At 41.1% G+C, this 18,873-nt stretch overlaps 1 protein-coding gene across 1 annotated transcript in view; it reads right to left on the bottom strand.

The window, feature by feature from the left end:
* LOC143930229 (uncharacterized) overlaps positions 1 to 18,873 on the bottom strand; it is a 44,762-nt gene that overhangs the window by 2,059 nt on the left and 23,830 nt on the right. Inside the window, exons 10-11 of the mRNA XM_077454364.1 lie at positions 12,881 to 13,034; positions 4,471 to 4,634 (exon numbers count right to left, since the gene is read on the bottom strand). Coding sequence (XP_077310490.1) covers positions 4,471 to 4,634; positions 12,881 to 13,034 — 318 coding nt within the window. The remainder of the gene's footprint in view (positions 1 to 4,470; positions 4,635 to 12,880; positions 13,035 to 18,873) is intronic.

Here is an 18,873-nt window from a genome sequence, read left to right as displayed (position 1 = left end):
AGGTCCAAGCAATATCTCCTAAACCTATATGGTTTAGGAGATATTTGCCCGAAAACGGGCACCGCTGTCTACGGCGCATGCGCCGTAGACAGCGGCGCGCAGGCGCACTGAGCGCGGCAGTTCCAAGAATGGAGCTGCCGCATTTGTCGACTCCCGTGCGCATGCGCGGGAGTGACATCATCGCGGCTTCGCCGAATGACAGCGGCGGAGCTGCGAGACGCCACTCCCGTGCGCATGCGTGGGAGTGACGTCATCGCGGCTTTGCCGAATGACAGCGGCGGAGCTGCGAGACGCCACCAGCAAGATGGATGCGGTGGACTACAGGGGACAGCGGCGACTTCGCTGGCTCCTGTGTCAGGTAAGTGACACATAATGGGCTACTATGCGATGCATAGTAGTCCATTATGCTTTACCTTTGCAGGGAAAAAAAGAGGAAGTAAACTCATCAGGGTTTACTTCCTCTTTAAGGTGTAAAATCTTACAAAATTGTTGCTTGCTAGCTCAATAGCCAGAGGATTATTACATGCTTCATCCAGTAGCCATGGTTAATCCTTTCCCCTCAGATCTCTGACCCCCTTTTGTGCTTGGATCACTTGCTGTGCAAAAAAGCAATGCGCTTCCTATATGATCACATAGCAGTAAATATCTAAGTTATCAATATTCTTTGTGGTTGTTTCTTGCTAATTTAAGCTCTCTATAGTAAAATGTTAATCTTGAATCAGCTGTTCCCAGTGCTCAGCTCTTAGTGCAGTGCAGGAAGCTACAGTATATCAATGCTGACCTGGGGCCCAAATGGCAAAACACCCTCAGAAACTAAAAAGGTAAGTAAGGATCTGAGGAGTTTAAGCTTATTCGAACGATGGTAAAGTACGAGTTGGAAAGCTTGTATCAAAAATAAATAAATAAATAAATGAACATAACCAAAACATTTTGAGAAGTTATGGGGACCCTCTGCAAGATGATTATTAACGAAAAGGTTCCATGACCCTCCCTACATAAATACATTGGAATTTTGGATCTAGAGTGACCTAGAGCTCAACTACAATTAGAATTAGTGTCAGGTTCAGAGGTTTATGTTATAGTATTAAGTGGGACAAGTGCTAATTTTAAAATTCGGTTTCAGCTCAGGTATTGCTGATTTCAAATCCTAAATTGACAGTTGGTCGGTGAAAATCCTGTGGACTTACCTAAATAAATAAAAATACTAAAACATTATCAAAAATAGGTTTCTGGTCAACTATGAGTTCCTCACACACAAGTTTGAAAGTTGGCCTTGAAAAAAGGGCAATTACAAGATACATTTAGGCTTCATTAGAGTTTCATGTACTATGTTTCGGGTATGCAGTTTTTTAAGTGTTCTGCGCATGTCAAGTGTTTGAACTTTCCCTGGTTCTCTCATCACTAAACATTGGTACTCCTCATCATTCAGCTTCTTTTAACAAATGAGAGCAACACAATTCACCATTTTGCATGGTTCCAGTGCTGAATTTGCAACTATGCATTCGGTTCTTATCATCGCAAAACCTCAAAAGAAGTTGATTAAAGAGGAGTTGTCCCTGTTGGGCACTGTGATTGAAGTTTTGAGTTGAGAACAGATAGTTATATAATGCTAAGCATCAGTTAATTACTGTGGGTTCCTCTCTGATCAAGGTCTAATGGGGGATATCTCCACCCAGGACCATCACCCCAACTCATTTTATTTGTACTTGTCCCCAGCCACTTTGGGGCTGGTGATAATCTCTCACATCCACTTGATGGCGCCATTTACTACATTTTAGGAGGTGGGGTGATAGGAGTAACTGTGTTTTGATTAGGGCTCTGGAGTTAAAAAAAATACATTCATGGGTAAGTTCATGCTTAGATTAAAAGTCTTCCCACTCCCTGCTCCCCCTATTGCTCTCCCCTCACCCAAGGGCCCGTTTGATTCTTTATGTTGGTGCTGTCCAGCTGCAGTATTTACACTGCAACATTGGTAATGTGTATAAGACTTTATTGCATTTGATAGTACTGCACAGGCGCGGGGTACTCCATCATTCTGATTGGCAGTCTTAAGTAGACACTTAAGCCCTGTAGACATGGGCTGAATGTCAGTCAGCATCAGCCAGTTAATTAGAAACCGGCTTACATTCGTCCCTCATGTACTGCAGCCAGTCCAAGGGGCGTGGTCAAAAAAGGTCTGCTAACCATCTCTCGATCAGCACTCTTAACCACCCCCCACCAGCCGTGCCCCTGTCAGAAAACAATAGAACAGCAGAGGAGATGGCTGTACTAACATCAGATCGTTAGTATAGCTCTGACCTGAGCTGTCAGGTTTTTTTTTTTCATTCAGCCCTCTGGATTGACCAATTAGGTTTAGATTAGGATAGGAAGTAGAGGCTGGGGATTTTGATTTGAACTTTACTTGCCCTTTATGGTGTTTCCATACCTGAGCATAAGTTAAGTAAACAGGTCTTTTTCAGAGTTAGTGTGTAATTAAAGATTATGCTTAGATTATACATCAGCGCAATTTAAGGAGGTAAAATACTAAAACAACGTTCATAGGTGACTATCTAACTATGAACACAGAATATTGTAGATAAAATAGGTATTTATTTGCATAGGTTTTTATTCCACACTTTTAAAGCTCAGGACCAGGCAGGTATAAAAAAAAATACCCTTGTCATCTGACCACCACCCTTCCCCCCTGCACTTAAATGTTTTTTATTTATTATGTTATTTTGTCTTCTGGGAAAACAAAAAGCAGTAGTACCCACTTTCTTCTGTGCTCCTGCAGGCTTCCACCTGGTTTTATGACCAATCTCCCAAAACTGCATCTCTTTTCTGCTCCACTGGTTGCAGGCTTTCCAGTGTCATCGAGCACAATGCAAGACCAAAAATCCTGCATTGTACGGGAGTATCCAGATACTGAGATGTCAGTGAGCTTATGCTTATGCCCCTAGATAAAATGAACATCTCTACCAGCACTTATGGCAGAAGAAGGACTTTAGGACCCAGCATCTCTGGCAGGAGAAGGACTTTAGGACCCAGCATCTCTACCAGCAGGTCCCATGGGCCTATATAAGGAAGTCTGCTAGTGTCTGCATTTTCTGGTTGATCTCCTCCAGTGTGTTATCTCCATGATATTCCTGTTCCCGTGTCTCCTGTTCCTGATCCAGCTTGCCTTTGACCTGTCTCCTGTTTACTTCCTGTGTTTGATCTCGGCTATCCACCTGACGATTTCTGCTCCGGCTCACCACCTAGGCTTCCTTCTGACCACGCTCCAGTCGCAGCATTATCTGAATCCTGCCACACCTAACGGGCACCACCTGTCTGCTGATTCTACGCCAGCACACCAGCTGTACTGTGGAACCTCCTGCATACAGTCCAGCAGGTGACCCGTGCTACTTAGGGCCTGACCTCTCCTGTTTTCACCCTCAGGGGGTCTTGAACTTAGCCGCAAGGGAAGCCCTCTCTTTCCATTGCCTCCAGCACCAGGTACGTGATAGCAGCTGGGGCAAAAGGGAGAATTAACAACATTTTCTACGCTATTATAGAGGCTTAGGAAACTAGCACCACAATTAAAAAGCAGATAGACCTGTTTCATGTCTTTTGCGCCATCTGTGCCAGTTTTTGTTTCAGAGTGAAATAGAAACAGTTGTGTGTCCAGCACCTAAATATTAAAGGGATTGTATTCTCCAAAAAAACACTCCAGCGCTAAAACCAGGGGTTTTCTTCAATTCTGCTTCTATCCACCATGCCACTCAAGGTTGCAGCCCTCCACAGACCGGGTAGTCTTCCAAACAAGCTGTAAAAAACACCCTTTAGGGCATGAACACCTGTCAGCTCTAAGTAAGAGGGCGTGGCCCGTGAAATGCGTCAGTTTCTAAACATTTGGTCCTAGGATGAGTTTTACTGCATGCAGCTGGAGCGTATCAGTATTGCTTGTATTCATATATCAGCATGTGTGTATCCATTGTCTCTTTTTTGATTCAATACATTTATCTATGGTAATTCACAAGGTGTTTGCGTCCTCCTGTGTGTATTTTGCAGCTAATAGATTGTGGCTGATTTCATAATGTAAAACTGCAAGAGATCTCTGTCAGATTGATCCTGCCATACAGGGTGTGAACTGTGTGCCAATTGTTCACACACAGCTCACATGCCTCTTTGCCCATGTAGTGTCTTCACCGCCAAACTTCTTTCCATGCCTATTTGCCTGGCTGTTAACACTAACAAATGAAAAGTTTGCTTTCCTTTTCCCCCTTTCAGCTGAGCTGGGAAACGGGAAAGAAGAAGGAGCAGAAGCAAGCAGCCCCAGCTCTCTATGTCATGTCTGGTGCAGACTCGGTATAGAAAAAGAAACAGATTGCTTCTAATTAACAGGGGCCTGCAACCCCTTTGTTTCTCAGTTTAGAAGAGTGGCAAAAGCGTCATGCCTGTGCTGCTCTTTGTTAATCCCCCCTCCCTCTCCCGAACTAAACAACAGCTTACCTATTTTGTTCATTCTTTCGTTTAATTTGTTTAATCACTTCCAGGATCATATTCAGTGTAGGTCTCTTTGTCGGATTGGGATGCCAACATTTCTGCATGCATTTTAACATTTTGTTGATGCCATCATTCCAATTATCATGAATATTGACTTCTGCATATGCTTCCTAAAAAAAAAAAAAGTGTCATTGACAGGAATTTACAAAAATACATACAAAACCAATATGATAACTTCATTACATAATATGTATAACATGATTCAGTGAGATGCCAACTTGGCAGAATTCAGTTGCCATACAGTAGGTAGCGTTTAGAAATTTAGGTATTTGAGTATTTATAAAACAAGTTATTTCAGATGTTAAATGAAATATAGATGTGTGTATAAATATAAAATTCCAGCCTGCAATATTTGTTCATATAAATACGCAAATTGTATCACCTTGAAACTTTTTGTTCTAGGCCAGGAACAATCAGAATGTAGAATATACTGAATTCGGAATGTAGAATAGACTGAAACATTTGGCAGTGATAAAGTTAGAGATTTTTCAGGGTTAAGTGTTGGGTCTATACACCTGACCTTCTAAAGTTGTTTATTTGTGTTCCCTATTACAGCACTCCTAGCTGTGAGACCCAACAACCAGTCAGTGTGGTTTCCCATATCAACTGTGACATCACTTGGTTTTGTTTATAAACAAAGCCATGTCAGTCACAGCTGCCTTGTATTTATTTATTTATATATATATATATATATATATATATATATATATATATATATATATATACTGTATATATATATATATATATATATATAAAATATACATACACACACAGGTATACAGTGTGTGTGTTTGGATAGGCCGTGGCTATCCTTGCACCCTACAGATACCAGTCCATGATAAAGTGATAAACAGTTGTGTTTTTATTTGTGCTATTTACAGGCTATATACAAGTGCTGTACAATCAGTACTCCAAAAAGAAACAGTTAAAAAACTTACAAAAACAAAATTCTAGCTGTTTCCTGATTAATTAAACAATCCCAATACTATTTTACAGACTGTCTAAGCCTAATGCCGCGTACACACGAGCGGAATGTCCGTCAGAAAAGGTCAGACAGGAGCTTTTCATCGTATATATTCCGATCGTGGGTATGCCTCATCTGACTTTTTACGTAGAAAATTCTGACGAAATGGAACATGTTCTAAATATTTCCGACGGATCTGTATGCTGTTCCAACAGACCAAAAATGATGCATGCTCTGAAGCAAGTACTAGACGGAAGCTATTGGCTACTGGGTATTAAACTTCCTTTTTCTAGTCCCATCGTACGTGTTGTACGTCACCGCATTCTTGACGGTCAGAATTTGGTGTGATCATGTGTACGCAAGACAGTTTCAGCGGAATTCCATCGGAACTCCGTCAGAAAAATCTTCAGAGTTTATTTTAATGGGAAAACCGGTCGTGTGTACAGGGCATTATGCTTATCAGCCTCCACACAGTTTTTCAGCTTTCACCAAGCTTTTATCTCCAACAGACATGATCTGTCTGCTCCCTAGCCTGCAAAGCACTGACTGTGTGTCCCAGGTGAGCTTAATTGACCTGCAAGAGAGAGGTGCAAAACCCTAAGTTGATAGAGGATCAGTTATTTTGAAAGGTGTGCAAGAGGAGCCTGGGAAGTGTAAATCCAGAACAGGCTCCCTGCTACACAATCTGCTATATAATATATATAGTATTAAGTGTCAGGTTTAAGTTAAGGGTCATGCTATGTATGTGAATATTCTTTCACATATGCAAAGAAAATCTATTGTTGTCCAGGATCAATTAACCACTCACCGATCGCCTCGTGATGATATACGTTGGCAGAATGGTACAGGCAGGCAAAGTAATGTACCGGTACTTTACTTGCCCCCCGGTGCCCGAGGCTGTCGGAATCATTCCGGGAGCGATCCGTGCTGAGGGGAAGGCAACTGATTCATGTCCACCCCCTCACGATCGCTTCTGGCGAATGAGAAACTTCCCCTACTTCTGTAATGTAAACAGAAGCAGCGGAAATGATGTAATCTCTCCTCGTGGAGCCTTTTCGTTCCGGCTCCCGAAGAGAGAAGACATCAATGTTAGTTGCACCAACACTACACTAACAGTAGAACATGCAGGCACACTTTTCACCCCCCAATCACCCCCCCTCCCCACAGTGACACGGATAGCATTTTTTTTTTTTTTTACTGATTATTGCATTGGTGCATTGTGAGTGTTATAAGTGGTAGGGCAGTTAGGGTTAGCCCCCTTTAGGTCTAGGGTATCCCCCTAACCCCCCTAATAAAGGTTTAACCCCATGATCACCCCCCATCACCAGTGTCACTAAGCAATCATTTTTCTGATCGCTGTATTAGTGTCACAGGTGACGCTAGTTAGGCAGGTAAGTATTTAGGTTCACCATCATCTTTTTATAGTATCAGGTACCCCCATATACTACCTAATAAATTAACCTCCTGATTGCCCCCTAGTTAACCCTTTCACCAGTGATCACCCTATAATTGTTACGAGTGACGCTGGTTAGTTAGTTTGTTTTTTATAGTGTCAGGGCACCCGCCATTTATTACCTAATAAAGGTTTAACCCCCTGATCACCTGGCGGGTGATATAAGTTAGGTTTTATGGTCTGCGTCACCCCAGGCAGCGTCAGGTTAGTGCCAGTACTGCTAACACCCACGCACGCAGCATACACCTCCCTTAGTGGTATAATATCTGAACGGATCGATATCTGATCTGATCAGATCTATACTAGTGCCCCCAGCATTTTAGGATTCCCAAAAACACAGTGTAAGCTGGATCAGTCCAGATAACTGCTAGCACCTGCATTTTGCCCCTCTGCCCAGCCCAGCCCACCCAAGTGCAGTATCGATCGATCACTGTCACTTAACACACATAACTACAGCGTTCGCAGAGTCAGGCCTGATCCCTGTGATCGCTAACAGTTTTTTTGGTACCGTTTTGATACAGTCAGGAGCTTTTTTACCTGTGAGTCTCATTAGTGTACCACTAAATTTAGAGCCCAAAATGGCAAATCGAAGGTACACTAGTGAAGAGGCCTACACGTTTCTGAGCATGACAGATAGTGAAGAGAAAATCACTCATCTGTCAGATTCAGGCTCAGAATACGATTCCTGTAGACGACATCGGCTCCATGACAGATAGCTCTGACAACGCAGTTGTGGTCCCTGCCGAGATCAGGCGTACCAGACCCCGATCTCCTTCTTCTGTCATTGAGGTACAAGAACTGCAGGTCCCTCTTATGGAGTAGAGAAGTACTGGTGCCGCTCATCCTTCTGGTGAACTGGCAAGCACCAGCGGCCTAGTACACCCTGGTTGTAGTCAAACCAGCACTGCAAAAGATAAAAAGGCTCTGCTAATCTACACTTGCACTGCGTGTATGCGCAACATCCCTACGACCGTTTCATCACAGCTAACATCATTAGGGCCCTGATTTTTAGCTTTTTATCCTTGCAAGGAATATTTTTATGCATTGTGAACCTGTTGGTACCGTTTTTGAATAAATTAATCAAAGGTATCTCTGCACTATTGGAGTCTTTTTTTCTCCTTATAACTTTTTTCGGAAATCCATTGGATGACCACATCCCACTGGTGGAAGGAAACGTCCATTGATGCACAGTGGTTGTCTCCTGACAGAAGTGCCTTTGAAACCATTTTCCACAGACGTTGGCTGGTTACCTGTGAGGACAGTCGGTGGTACTTCAACAGCAAGCCTGCTGTTCTACTAAGCCTTATGTGACCCCCCTGAACAAGGGTGGTCACTGGCTTTTTGGTAAGCCTCCATTGCTTATTCCTAGGTGACAGGCTGCACTAGTGGTGGAAACGTATTATTTGGATTTCATTTTTGGACACTTCTTTGTTAGATTATTTCACCCATGAACTGTTTTTGCGTTTGATACACATGTTTGTTGCTCATAGATTGATCATATTAACACATATGGACTATTATGATGTTTTTTGGACCACTTAATTATTTAGAATACTCCTTTGTATAATCATGGTTTTTATTCATAATCACTTTCATTATTAGTTTATTGCACCTTTTGTCTATTTATTTTCTTTGTTCCCTATATCAGGGTTATAGAGCTTAGCTGCAGGGTATCCTTCACGGTTTATTTATTCATTTATTTATGTATTGTTTATTTCACACCTAGCGCAATTCTTTTCTTTTTTAATCTCTTTCTTTTCGTTCAGCCGACAGGCTGCATGGAAAAAAAAAATTACAATATATGCCCAACAAGGACTAGCAACGTACTGGTATGTTGCTGGACTTTGAGTGGTTATACCAGAATGATGCCTGCAGGTTTAGGTATCATCTTGGTATCATTCTTTTCAGCAAGCGGTCGCCTTTCATATAAAAGCAATCCTAGTGGCTAATTTTACAAGCAGTGGGAGGAAATGCCCCCCACCATCTTCCATGTTTTTCTCTGGCTTTTCTCTGGTGATTCAGCCAGCTGACCATAGAGCTGATCAGAGACTAGAATGGCTCCAATCATCTCTATAGCCTAAGAAACCGGAAGCTACGAGAATTTTATGACTTAGATTTCGCCGGATGTAAACAGCGCCATTGGGAAATTGGGAAAGCATTTTATCACACCAATCTTGGTGTGGTCAGATGCTTCCAGGGCAGAGGAGAGATCTAGGGTCTAATAGACCCCAATTGTTTCAAAAAAGAGTACCTGTAACTACCTATTGCTATTATAGGGAATATTTACATTCCCTGAGATAACAATAAAAATTATTTTAAAAAAAGCACCCCTGCCCCCCCCCCCCTATTCTTGCGCAAAGGTGAACACAAGCATTGGTCTGGCGTCAAGTGTAAACAGCAATTGAACCATGCATGTGAGGTATCACCCCGAAGGGCAAATCAAGGGCAGTCATTTTAGCAGCAGATCTCCTCTGTAAATCTAAAGTGGTAACCTATAAATGCTTTTAAAAATGTATGTAGTTTGTCACCACTGCACATTTGTGCGCAATTTTAAAGCATGTCATGTTTGGTATCCATGTACTTTTATTTTATTTCATCAAACATTTGGGCAATATAGTGTGCTTTAGTGCATTAACATTTAAAAAAGTGTGTTTTTTCCCCCAAAAAATGTGTTTGAAAAATCGCTGCGCAAACACTGTGAAAATTTTTTTTTAACACCCATCGTTTTAATCTGTAGGGCCTTTGCTTGAAACCAAATGGATTTATATTTTGGACAAATTAAAACAGTTTGTATTGAATATCAACATCAATTTAAATAGTTTTATTACTAACTACTAGGCATTTAGAATAAGGATGCTAAGGGAAGACACTGGAGTTCAGGGTATGATATTTGTAATTTGTAATATTTTTTTTTATATTTTATGCATTATGGTATTATGAATTTTCATGAATGGATCATTCTATGCGGTATATTTTAGTGGTACCTATACATGGTCATTGTGTAATTGGCAATTTGTCAGCCGAAAGGAAACCAAGGGTTAATGACTGTTTATAAAAAGAGCGGAGTTGGGAGCTTCCTGCTGCAGCTCCTGAAAATGTCAGGGCAATAAAACGCGGTGGAGCAGAGCAGGAGGTGACTTCATGACCAAGGAAGTGATGCTGGTACACCTGGAAGCTAGGTCTGAATAGGGATTGTGGAGCTGGTATCCTGCAGAGATAATGCTTTCTTTACCTTTGTGTAGGGCAACGCACTTAATAATGTGAGTGGGCATTACCTATGTGTTTTTAATGAGCGAGTTTTAAATTAAAAATATCGAAGGTTTTACATTATAAAGGCCCTTTTTGTTTTGTCTATGGAAAATTCTTATGTGTATGGAGACACATTGATGAAAAAAGTGGAGAAGGTCCTGGCTTGAGAGTAGCCCTGGAAGGTGTAACCCCCTGGGGAAACATAAGTGTTTAATGACCTACCATATCACAGGTGGTCATTGTGATCTGGTGAGTTTTTTGGTGTGAGGGTGGAGGATCACAGATGCTAGGAAGCAATATAACAAATGGCAAAATATTTCTGGAGGAATATTGCATAGCACTGGGCACCTTTTAAAATATTTTGCAAGGGCACATTATTTATACAGGGACACATTAAAGTGGTTCTAAAACCTTAAGGTTTTTCACCTTAATGCATCCCATGTACTGTATATGTATGTATGCATAGTTTTTGCTTTCATAACCATATTTGCATTGTTATGTCTACTCTGCATTTATTTAATACACTGCAGCATCATGCACACTGGACATTTTTACAGCTGCTCATAGGGGCATCTGCCATTTATTTTCTGCCTCTAAACTCCCCTGTATGTTAGCCTATGTGTCCATGAACACATAGGCTTTTAGTGGCAGGGGCTTTTAGAGACAGGAAGAAAAAAAAACACTGCCAGTGCATCCAGGAGCATTAATGCATTTTTATTGGCCAGTCAATGAAATTAATTAACGCCCAAGAGCTTGACGCCTGTTAGCCCTTGTACACACGGTCGGACATTCCAATGGACAATGTCCGATAGGACCGTGTTGTCGGATAATCCGATAGTGTGTGGGCTCCATCAGGCTGTTTCCATCGGCTTATCCGACGGACCAAGTTTTCCAGCTGGGCTATAAAATTTTCCGACAACATGATCTGATCGGACTTTGTCCGATCATGTGTTGAGAATTCCGATCAGACAAAGTGCCACGCATGCTCAGATCAAATCCCTAGACCAAAGCTATTGGCTACTAACCTGAACGTAGTCCCGTCCTAACGAAATAACGTCATCACGTTAAGTACGATCAGATTTTCTGACAACTTTGTCCGACTGTGTGTATGCAACAGTTTCGGACAAAATCCATCGGACAAAATCCGTCGGACAAAATCTGACGGATTTGGTTGTCGGAATGTCCAACCGTGTGTACAAGGGCTAAGGGCTCCTAAAAGCTTGTAAAAACTTTAGACACTTTTACAAGCATCAGGCTTTTGTCAGCAAAAACGTTACTGGCTTCTAGGAGAGTTAAATTAACGTCCTGTGGGCATGAAGCTTTCAAGTTAAAACTACTCCCTGTTCAATAATTTGGCCAATTCCTCTAACTATTACAACATTAATCTCCCAAGATGCAACAGAAAGTTATTGAGCTGTCTATGCTGCTTTTGACTAGTGCATGTTTAGGTCTGCTTTAAATTGTTAAATTTCACATCTAACAAAACATTCAAAAGACTATCATTTCCATATAGAGGTATTAAATTGAAGACAAGTAACAAGGTGAAGATAAAATATATACAGTATATATGCTAATACTTCGGCCTCAATGCTTTCTGAGTCTCTAATCTAGAACAAATATAAAAATAAAGAATTCTGACGCTCATTCTTGTTATGGGTTTGTGACTTAAAGTAGATGTAGATTGAGGTGTGTAAAAAAAAGAAACCGACATACTCACCTCTATGCTGCAGCATCGGTATGATGCTGCAGCTGTCCCCCACCAGCTCTAAGCCTGAGGACTGAGTGATTACATGACTGCTGATAGCTCAGTTCTTGGTCAGCTCTGAGCAGAGTATGGTGACTGTCAGAACTGGAGCCAGCTGTAAATCGGGCAGCTGGGTGAATCCCAACAATATGAACACAAAGAATAGAGCAGGCAACTCCAAACGTCCTTGTTGCTTCTTCATTGGTGCATAAAAAAGTGAAGAAAAACATACAGGTGCTCACGCATTTCAGCTTATAAGCCTTGATCCCAACAATAGGGTCAGGATCCCTCCAGAGCCTGGAATGGCTCTGTGACATCAGCCGACAGCATTCTTCAGCTGATTCTGGAATAGGGAGAGCACAAATAAGTACACTCTGTGACTCTAGACACAAGAGAAGTCTGACCAAAAACACTTCAGCCATACTTTTCTTTTAAAGGGTAAGCTCACCTTCAGGCAAAAATAAATAAATGCACATATTTTTGCAGGAAAACATGCGCATTTATTATTTTTTCTTTCAGGAACCTGCAAAGCATTGCACTCACAATCAGTGGATCATGCAATGTTAGGTTCCTGCTTTCAGCCCATAACTCCGTACAAGTTTTCAGTTAGAAGGCTGGAGAAAGTGTGAATGGACTACAAGTGTGCTGATCTGTACACTCAGTCCATTGAGAGCTACAAGCCATCTGCTGCCCTGGAAGACAGGACGTGTAATTTCTTCATTCACACATCCCTGTGCTGGAATATGTTATTAACATTGGTGTAACATATTCTAAAGCTGAACTTATCCTTTCAAAGTACTCAGGACAAGCAACTAGCATTTCAAAAGAAGGTCAATGCTGCGATCTTCTCTACTTTTCTTATGAAAGAGTTACTTTAAAATCACAGTAAGGTTATTAGGTGGATAACTGTTTTATCACCAAGCGTCAACTTTTTTGCATCTTTTACCATGTATACTTTGCATTGATGGAATGGCTCCAGTGGGTGATTTGCATATATTTCATTGTTCTGTATGCTTATTGCTTCCCAAAACACAACTGCCAAGCTGAAAATGTCAGATGCTTTTGAATACATTTGATTAGCCCTCACTTCAGGCGCTGACCTGTGAACAAAATAAACCAGAAATTATTGTTTTTCTATACAGGTATGCAGTCCAGGTACATAATAGATTATTTTATCCTATTTTCATAAACAGAGGTTTATCAAAAGCAAGTGCAATCTTTGTTTAATCAGCAGGAAGGAGCAAATGATGTCATTAAGGTTAGGTTCATAGCTGAACTTGCATGATTTCAAACCGGCAATGCAGTCCGTCTTCGTGGGGAGATTTGACAGACATCTGTGCGGGTTCCTGCACAGATGTCTATTCAAATCGCCCCCAAAGTCACCAAAAGTAGTACAGGAACTACTGTACTTTTAGGAATCAGTGCAGATCCACAAAGTCGGGGTCGCACCGATTCAGATGTGCTATTGCCGGCAATAGGGCCAAATTGGCCCGATGTGAATGTGGGCTGAAAGTGATTTATCCTAAACTGCATTTTTTAACAGTTTTGTATCCTTTTACAAGTGTTTTATAAGCGTATTGAAGGCGTTTTATAGCTTCAGGCATTTTTGTTTAACCAATAGAAAGCACTAGGGGGAGAAGAAGGAGAAGGAATTAGGGGTGGAGAGCTGCTGTTTGAGCAGAAAACGAGCACTAAACAAACACTACAATCACTTTAAGTGTGATCATAAAAAGAAGAGAAACATGGAGCACCAAGGAAAGGGGGGCCAATTTGGTACATTCAAAATATGTTTTTGTTTTGATGTAAATGTTAACAAAAAATCTGGCTACCTTAAGGCTGTTTGCTAAAATAGATGTAACAATAGCGTTTCCCTAACATAAAGACATTGAATACTAGCATATCTCACTAATTGAGCCGTGCTTACGGGAAAAGGCTGGTTTAAAGGCCAAGTTCACCTTTGCGCACCTTTTTTTTCTCTAAATTCCAGCTCCCCTATGTACCAATATAGCATTAATGTACTTATTTTGCAAAAATAAAACAGCTTTCCAGTAATTCTACACAGGCTTACCTCGCTCTCTTCATAGCTGTTTAAAAACAGTGCTCTATTACTTCTGACCTACTTCATGACAAAGGAAAGAGTTGATCTCATTAGCACACACCCTGCATCATCTACCCTCATCTGGTCAACTCCTTCCTGTGTCATGACCTAAAGTCTGTCCAGGAAGTAAGGCAGAAGTAATAGAGCACTGTCTTTAAACAGCTATGAAGAGAGTGAATTAAGCATGTGTAGAATTAATGGAAAGCTGTTTTATTTTTGTAAAAATAAGTACAATAATGCTTTATTGGTACATAGGGGAGCTGGAATGTGGAGAGAAAAAAGGTGAAAGGTAAACTTAGCCTTTAAGAATCTTCAGGAACTAACATTTACAGGGGTCTGGATTTCCTGTTCCCCACTGCACCCTCTGTTTTCTTACGCCTCTCTTCCTGGGGACCAGGAAATCAACACAAGGCAATGTGATCAGTGGGAGATATAGGTTTTCAATAACTTCTATGTAGAGAGACCTTTATTTTTAACATGTATTTTAGTGACAGAGTTGCTTTAAAATACCCTGTTCTTTAGGGTTGTAAGCCAAGGACAAAATATACAGTACATTAGTGTATTCTTCATGCCTTGTCTATAGCCATGAAAAGGAAGCATTAAAAGGCCCATGAAAAACTCTGGCAAATGTTCTATTTTATTTTTTACAAAAGAAAGTAGATTTTCCGTATACTGGAAAAATTCCTTTTTTGGTGCTCTATGTTTCTCCTCTTTTCCGAATGGAGAAACCTATGAATGCATAGTGAATATTAATATTTCTTACAAACTCCACTCCACTTAAAGTGATGCTAAAGTTAAAAATATTTCTTAGCTTAATGCATTACTTGCATTAAGGTAAAAAAAAAAATTATATTCCTCTGCCACACACACACCACACATTCCCTGTGTGAAGGGGAAGAGAGGGGAGAATAGATCCAGCGCTGTGCATGGCTGCATCTCTTCTCCCCTCTTTTCCTCTACACATAGCTCAGGAGCATGCAGATACTGTGTGTGGCTATCTATAATTTGGGGTCTCAATTGCTCGTAAGAGGCTGCAGGGATCACTGGTGTACACAGACTGATTACCTTGAATGGATTGTTATATAGTTACATAGGTTGAATAAAGACACCAATCCATCCAATTCAACCTGAGTGAGTGTGTACAATTGTCCCTATCCCTGTACATTGCACACTCACATCGGTCCCTACCCTCAAGGAGCCCACAATCCAAGGTCCCCATTCATATACTAGGGCCAATTTTGGACAGAAGCCAATTAACCTACCTGCATGTCTTTGAAGTGTGGGAGGAAACCGGAGTACCTAGAGGAAACCCATGCAGGCACAGGGAGAACATGCAAACTCCAGGCAGGTAGTGTCGTGGTTGAGATTCAAACCAGTGACCCTATTTACTGCTAGGTGAGAGTGCTAACCACTACACCACTGTGCCGCCCAATTAGGATTAGCAGCAAGGATGGGAAGTGTTTTCATAATGGGGGATTTTAATTATCCAGACATAGACTGGGCGGAAGGAACCATGCATTAGCCAATGGCTTGCTAGTTCCTAAATGTCTTACAGGACAATTTCATGAGTCAGATGGTAGATGCACCAACTAGAAACAAGGCGTTACTAGATCTATTGATTACCAAAAATATAGACCTGATCACGGATGTGGAAATATGGGGGCAAGTTAGGAAACAGTGATCACAGGTCAAATGGCTTCAGTATAAATCACACAAATAGGAAACACAAGGGAAACACAAAGACACTGAATTTCAAAAGAGCCAGCTTCCCTAAACTACGAATCTTGCTAGAAGATATAAATTGGGATAAAATCTTAGAAACAAATAACACGAAGGAGAGATGGGTTTGTTTTAGGGCCATATTAAATAAGGGCATTAGCCAGTGAATCCCATTGGGAAATACATTTCAAAGAGTAGACAAAAGGATGGTTTAATTCCAATGTAAAAATGCATACAAAAGCAAAAGGAGAAAGCCTTGAAAAAAAATACAAGGTTGAGAGATCATCATCAGTATTCAGACTTTACAAAGAATGCAACAAGATATGTAAGGGTGCAATTAGGGCGGCTAAGATAGAATGCGAGAGACACATAGTGGAGGAGAGCAAAAAAAAATCACAAGAAATTCTTTACGTATATAAACAGTAAAAATGAGAGGACAGGCCATATTGACCACATAAAAAATGAGGAAGGACATCTGGTTACAAAGCATGGGGAGATGGCGAAGGTATTTAATTTATTCTTCTCCTCAGTCTTCACGAGGGATTCTGGGGGCTTCAGTAACCAAAACTGCAGTGTTTGTCCTCATAAGGCACCCTCATGGCTAACAGAGGGCAGAATTAGAAATACACTTGGGAAACTTAACATTAATAAATCACCGGGACCATATGGCTTGCACCGGAGGGTACTTAGGGAACTCAGTCAAGTAATTACCAGACCATTGTTCCTAATTTTTACTGACAGTCTACTGACTGGAATGTTACAAGCTGATTGGAGAAAAGCCAATGTATCACCAATATAAAAAATATATAAATATAAAAAAGGGCCAAAATACATTGCTGGGAATTACAGACCAGTTAGCCTAACATCAATATTATGCAAGCACTTGGAGGGAATGATAAGGGACTATATACAAGATTTTAGTAATGAAAACGGTATCGTTAGCAGTAATCTGTATGGATTCATGAAGAATCATTCTAGCCAAACCGATCTATTAACCTTCTATGAGGAGGTGAGCTTCCATCTAGGTAAAGGAAGGCCTGGATTTTGCAAAAGTATTTGACACAGTTCTCCCCTAAACTTTTAGGCCGCGTACACACGGGCGGACTGTTCGCCCAACCTTGTTCGTTAAACAGTTTGACAAACAGTCCGCTCAAAATTAGCATGAACGGACTTGACTACACACGATGAACGAACAGTCCGCTGAAACCGTGCGCGATGACGTGAACGGCACGTACGACGGGACTAGAAAAACGACGTCCTATACACTGCAATGCAACCTTCGGCGTGTAAATTCTTTCTGAGCATGCGCGAGACTTAGTTTGACGAACAAGCCTACACACGAGCGGACTGTCCGCTCAAACCAAGTTTCAGCGGACAGTTTTACGGGATTTCCGAAAAACTTTGTTCGTCAGACTGTCCGCTGAAACTGTCCGCTGAAGCCCACACACGAGCGGACTGTCCGCTGAAACACTGTTCAGCGGACAAAGTTGGGCGAACAGTCCGCCCGTGTGTACGCGGCCTGACTGTACAAAGTAAGGTCCGTTGGCATGGACCATAGGGTGAGTACATGGATTGAAAACTGGCTACGAGGGTGAGTTCAGAGGGAGGTGATAAATGGGGAATACTTGAAATGGCCAGGGGTGTGAAGTGGGGTCCCCCATGGTTCGGTGCTGGGACCAATCCTGTTTAATTTGTTCATAAACGACCTGGAGGATGAGTTAAACAGTTCAATCTCTGTATTTAAGACACTAAGCTAAGCAGGGCAATAACTTCTCTGCAGGATGTGGAAACTTTGCAAGAAGATCTGAACAAATTAATGGGGTGGGAAACTACATGGCAAATGAGGTTTAATGTAGAAAAATGTAAACTAATGCATTTGGGTGTCAAAAATATGAATGCAATTTACTCACTAGGGGGTGAACCTCTGGAGGAATCTAGAATGGAAAAGGACCTGTGGGTCCTAGTAGATGATAGGCTCAGCAATGACATGCAATGCCAAGTTGCTGCTAACAAAGCCAACAGAATATTGGCATGCATTAAAAAGGGGATTAACTCCAGGGATAAAGCGATAATTCTCCCACTCTACTAGACTTTGGTCCGCCCTCGTCTGGAATATGCTGTTCAGTTCTGGACATCGGTCCTCAGGAAGGATGTACTGGAAATGGAGCGAGTACAAAGAAGGGCAACAAAGCTAATAAAGGGTCTGGAGGATATTAGTTATGAAGAAAGGTTGCGAGCACTGAGCTTATTCTGTCTGGAGAAGAGACCCTTGTGAGGGGATATGATTTCAATTTACAAATACCATACTGGTCACCCCACAATAGGGATAAAACTTTTTCGCAGAAGGGAGTTTAATAAGACTAAAATTAAAAGAAAAAAGTTTTAACCTTAAACTGCGTAGAGGGTTTTTTTTTACTGTAAGAGGGGCAAGGATGTAGAATTCCCTTTCACAGGTGGTGGTTTCAGTGGGGGGGCATCGATAGTTTCAAAAAACTATTAGATAAGCACCTGAATGACCACAACATCCAGGGATATACAATGTAATACTGACATATAATCATACACATAGATTGGACTTGATGGTGTTTTTTCAACCTCACCTACTATGTAACTTTACTTATTTGGTTTAACATTTAGAGGTTGATTTACTAAAGGCAAATAGACTGCGCACTTTGAAAAGTACAGTTGCACTCTGCAAGTGCAGTTGCTCCAGAGCTTAGTAAATTAGGTAAAGCTTCACTTTGCAAAGAATACCCAATCATGTGCCAGGGATATTTAAAAAAAAATGCATTTTTGCTTGCACATGATTGGATGATGGAAGTTCTGGAGCAACTGCCCTTGCAGTGTACAACTGCACAGTAAGTGCACAGTTTATTTGCCCCTAGTAAATCAACCCCTGAATGTGTATTTTTAAACACAATATGTGTGTGTATGAGAGTGTGGAGAGTTTTCAGACAGAGCAACAGATTGTTTAATTGATAAAGAATTTTTTTTTGACTTTAGTAACATTTTCAAATTCTTAATTTGTTTTTCAGTAAAGTTTTATTTTCCTGTTATTTATTGGTAGGTGTTTGGCATGTAGGATTACAAAAGGAAGTAATATGAAAAAACGTAAAGATTTC

The sequence above is a fragment of the Lithobates pipiens genome, unplaced genomic scaffold (genome assembly GCF_037356315.1).
Source record: "Lithobates pipiens isolate NorthernLeopardFrog02 unplaced genomic scaffold, aLitPip1_a1.2 Scaffold_25, whole genome shotgun sequence".
Classification (NCBI taxonomy): Eukaryota; Metazoa; Chordata; class Amphibia; order Anura; family Ranidae; genus Lithobates; species Lithobates pipiens.
The sequence above is the reverse complement of the archived record's forward strand: the minus strand, read 5'-3'. Positions and strand labels throughout refer to the sequence as shown.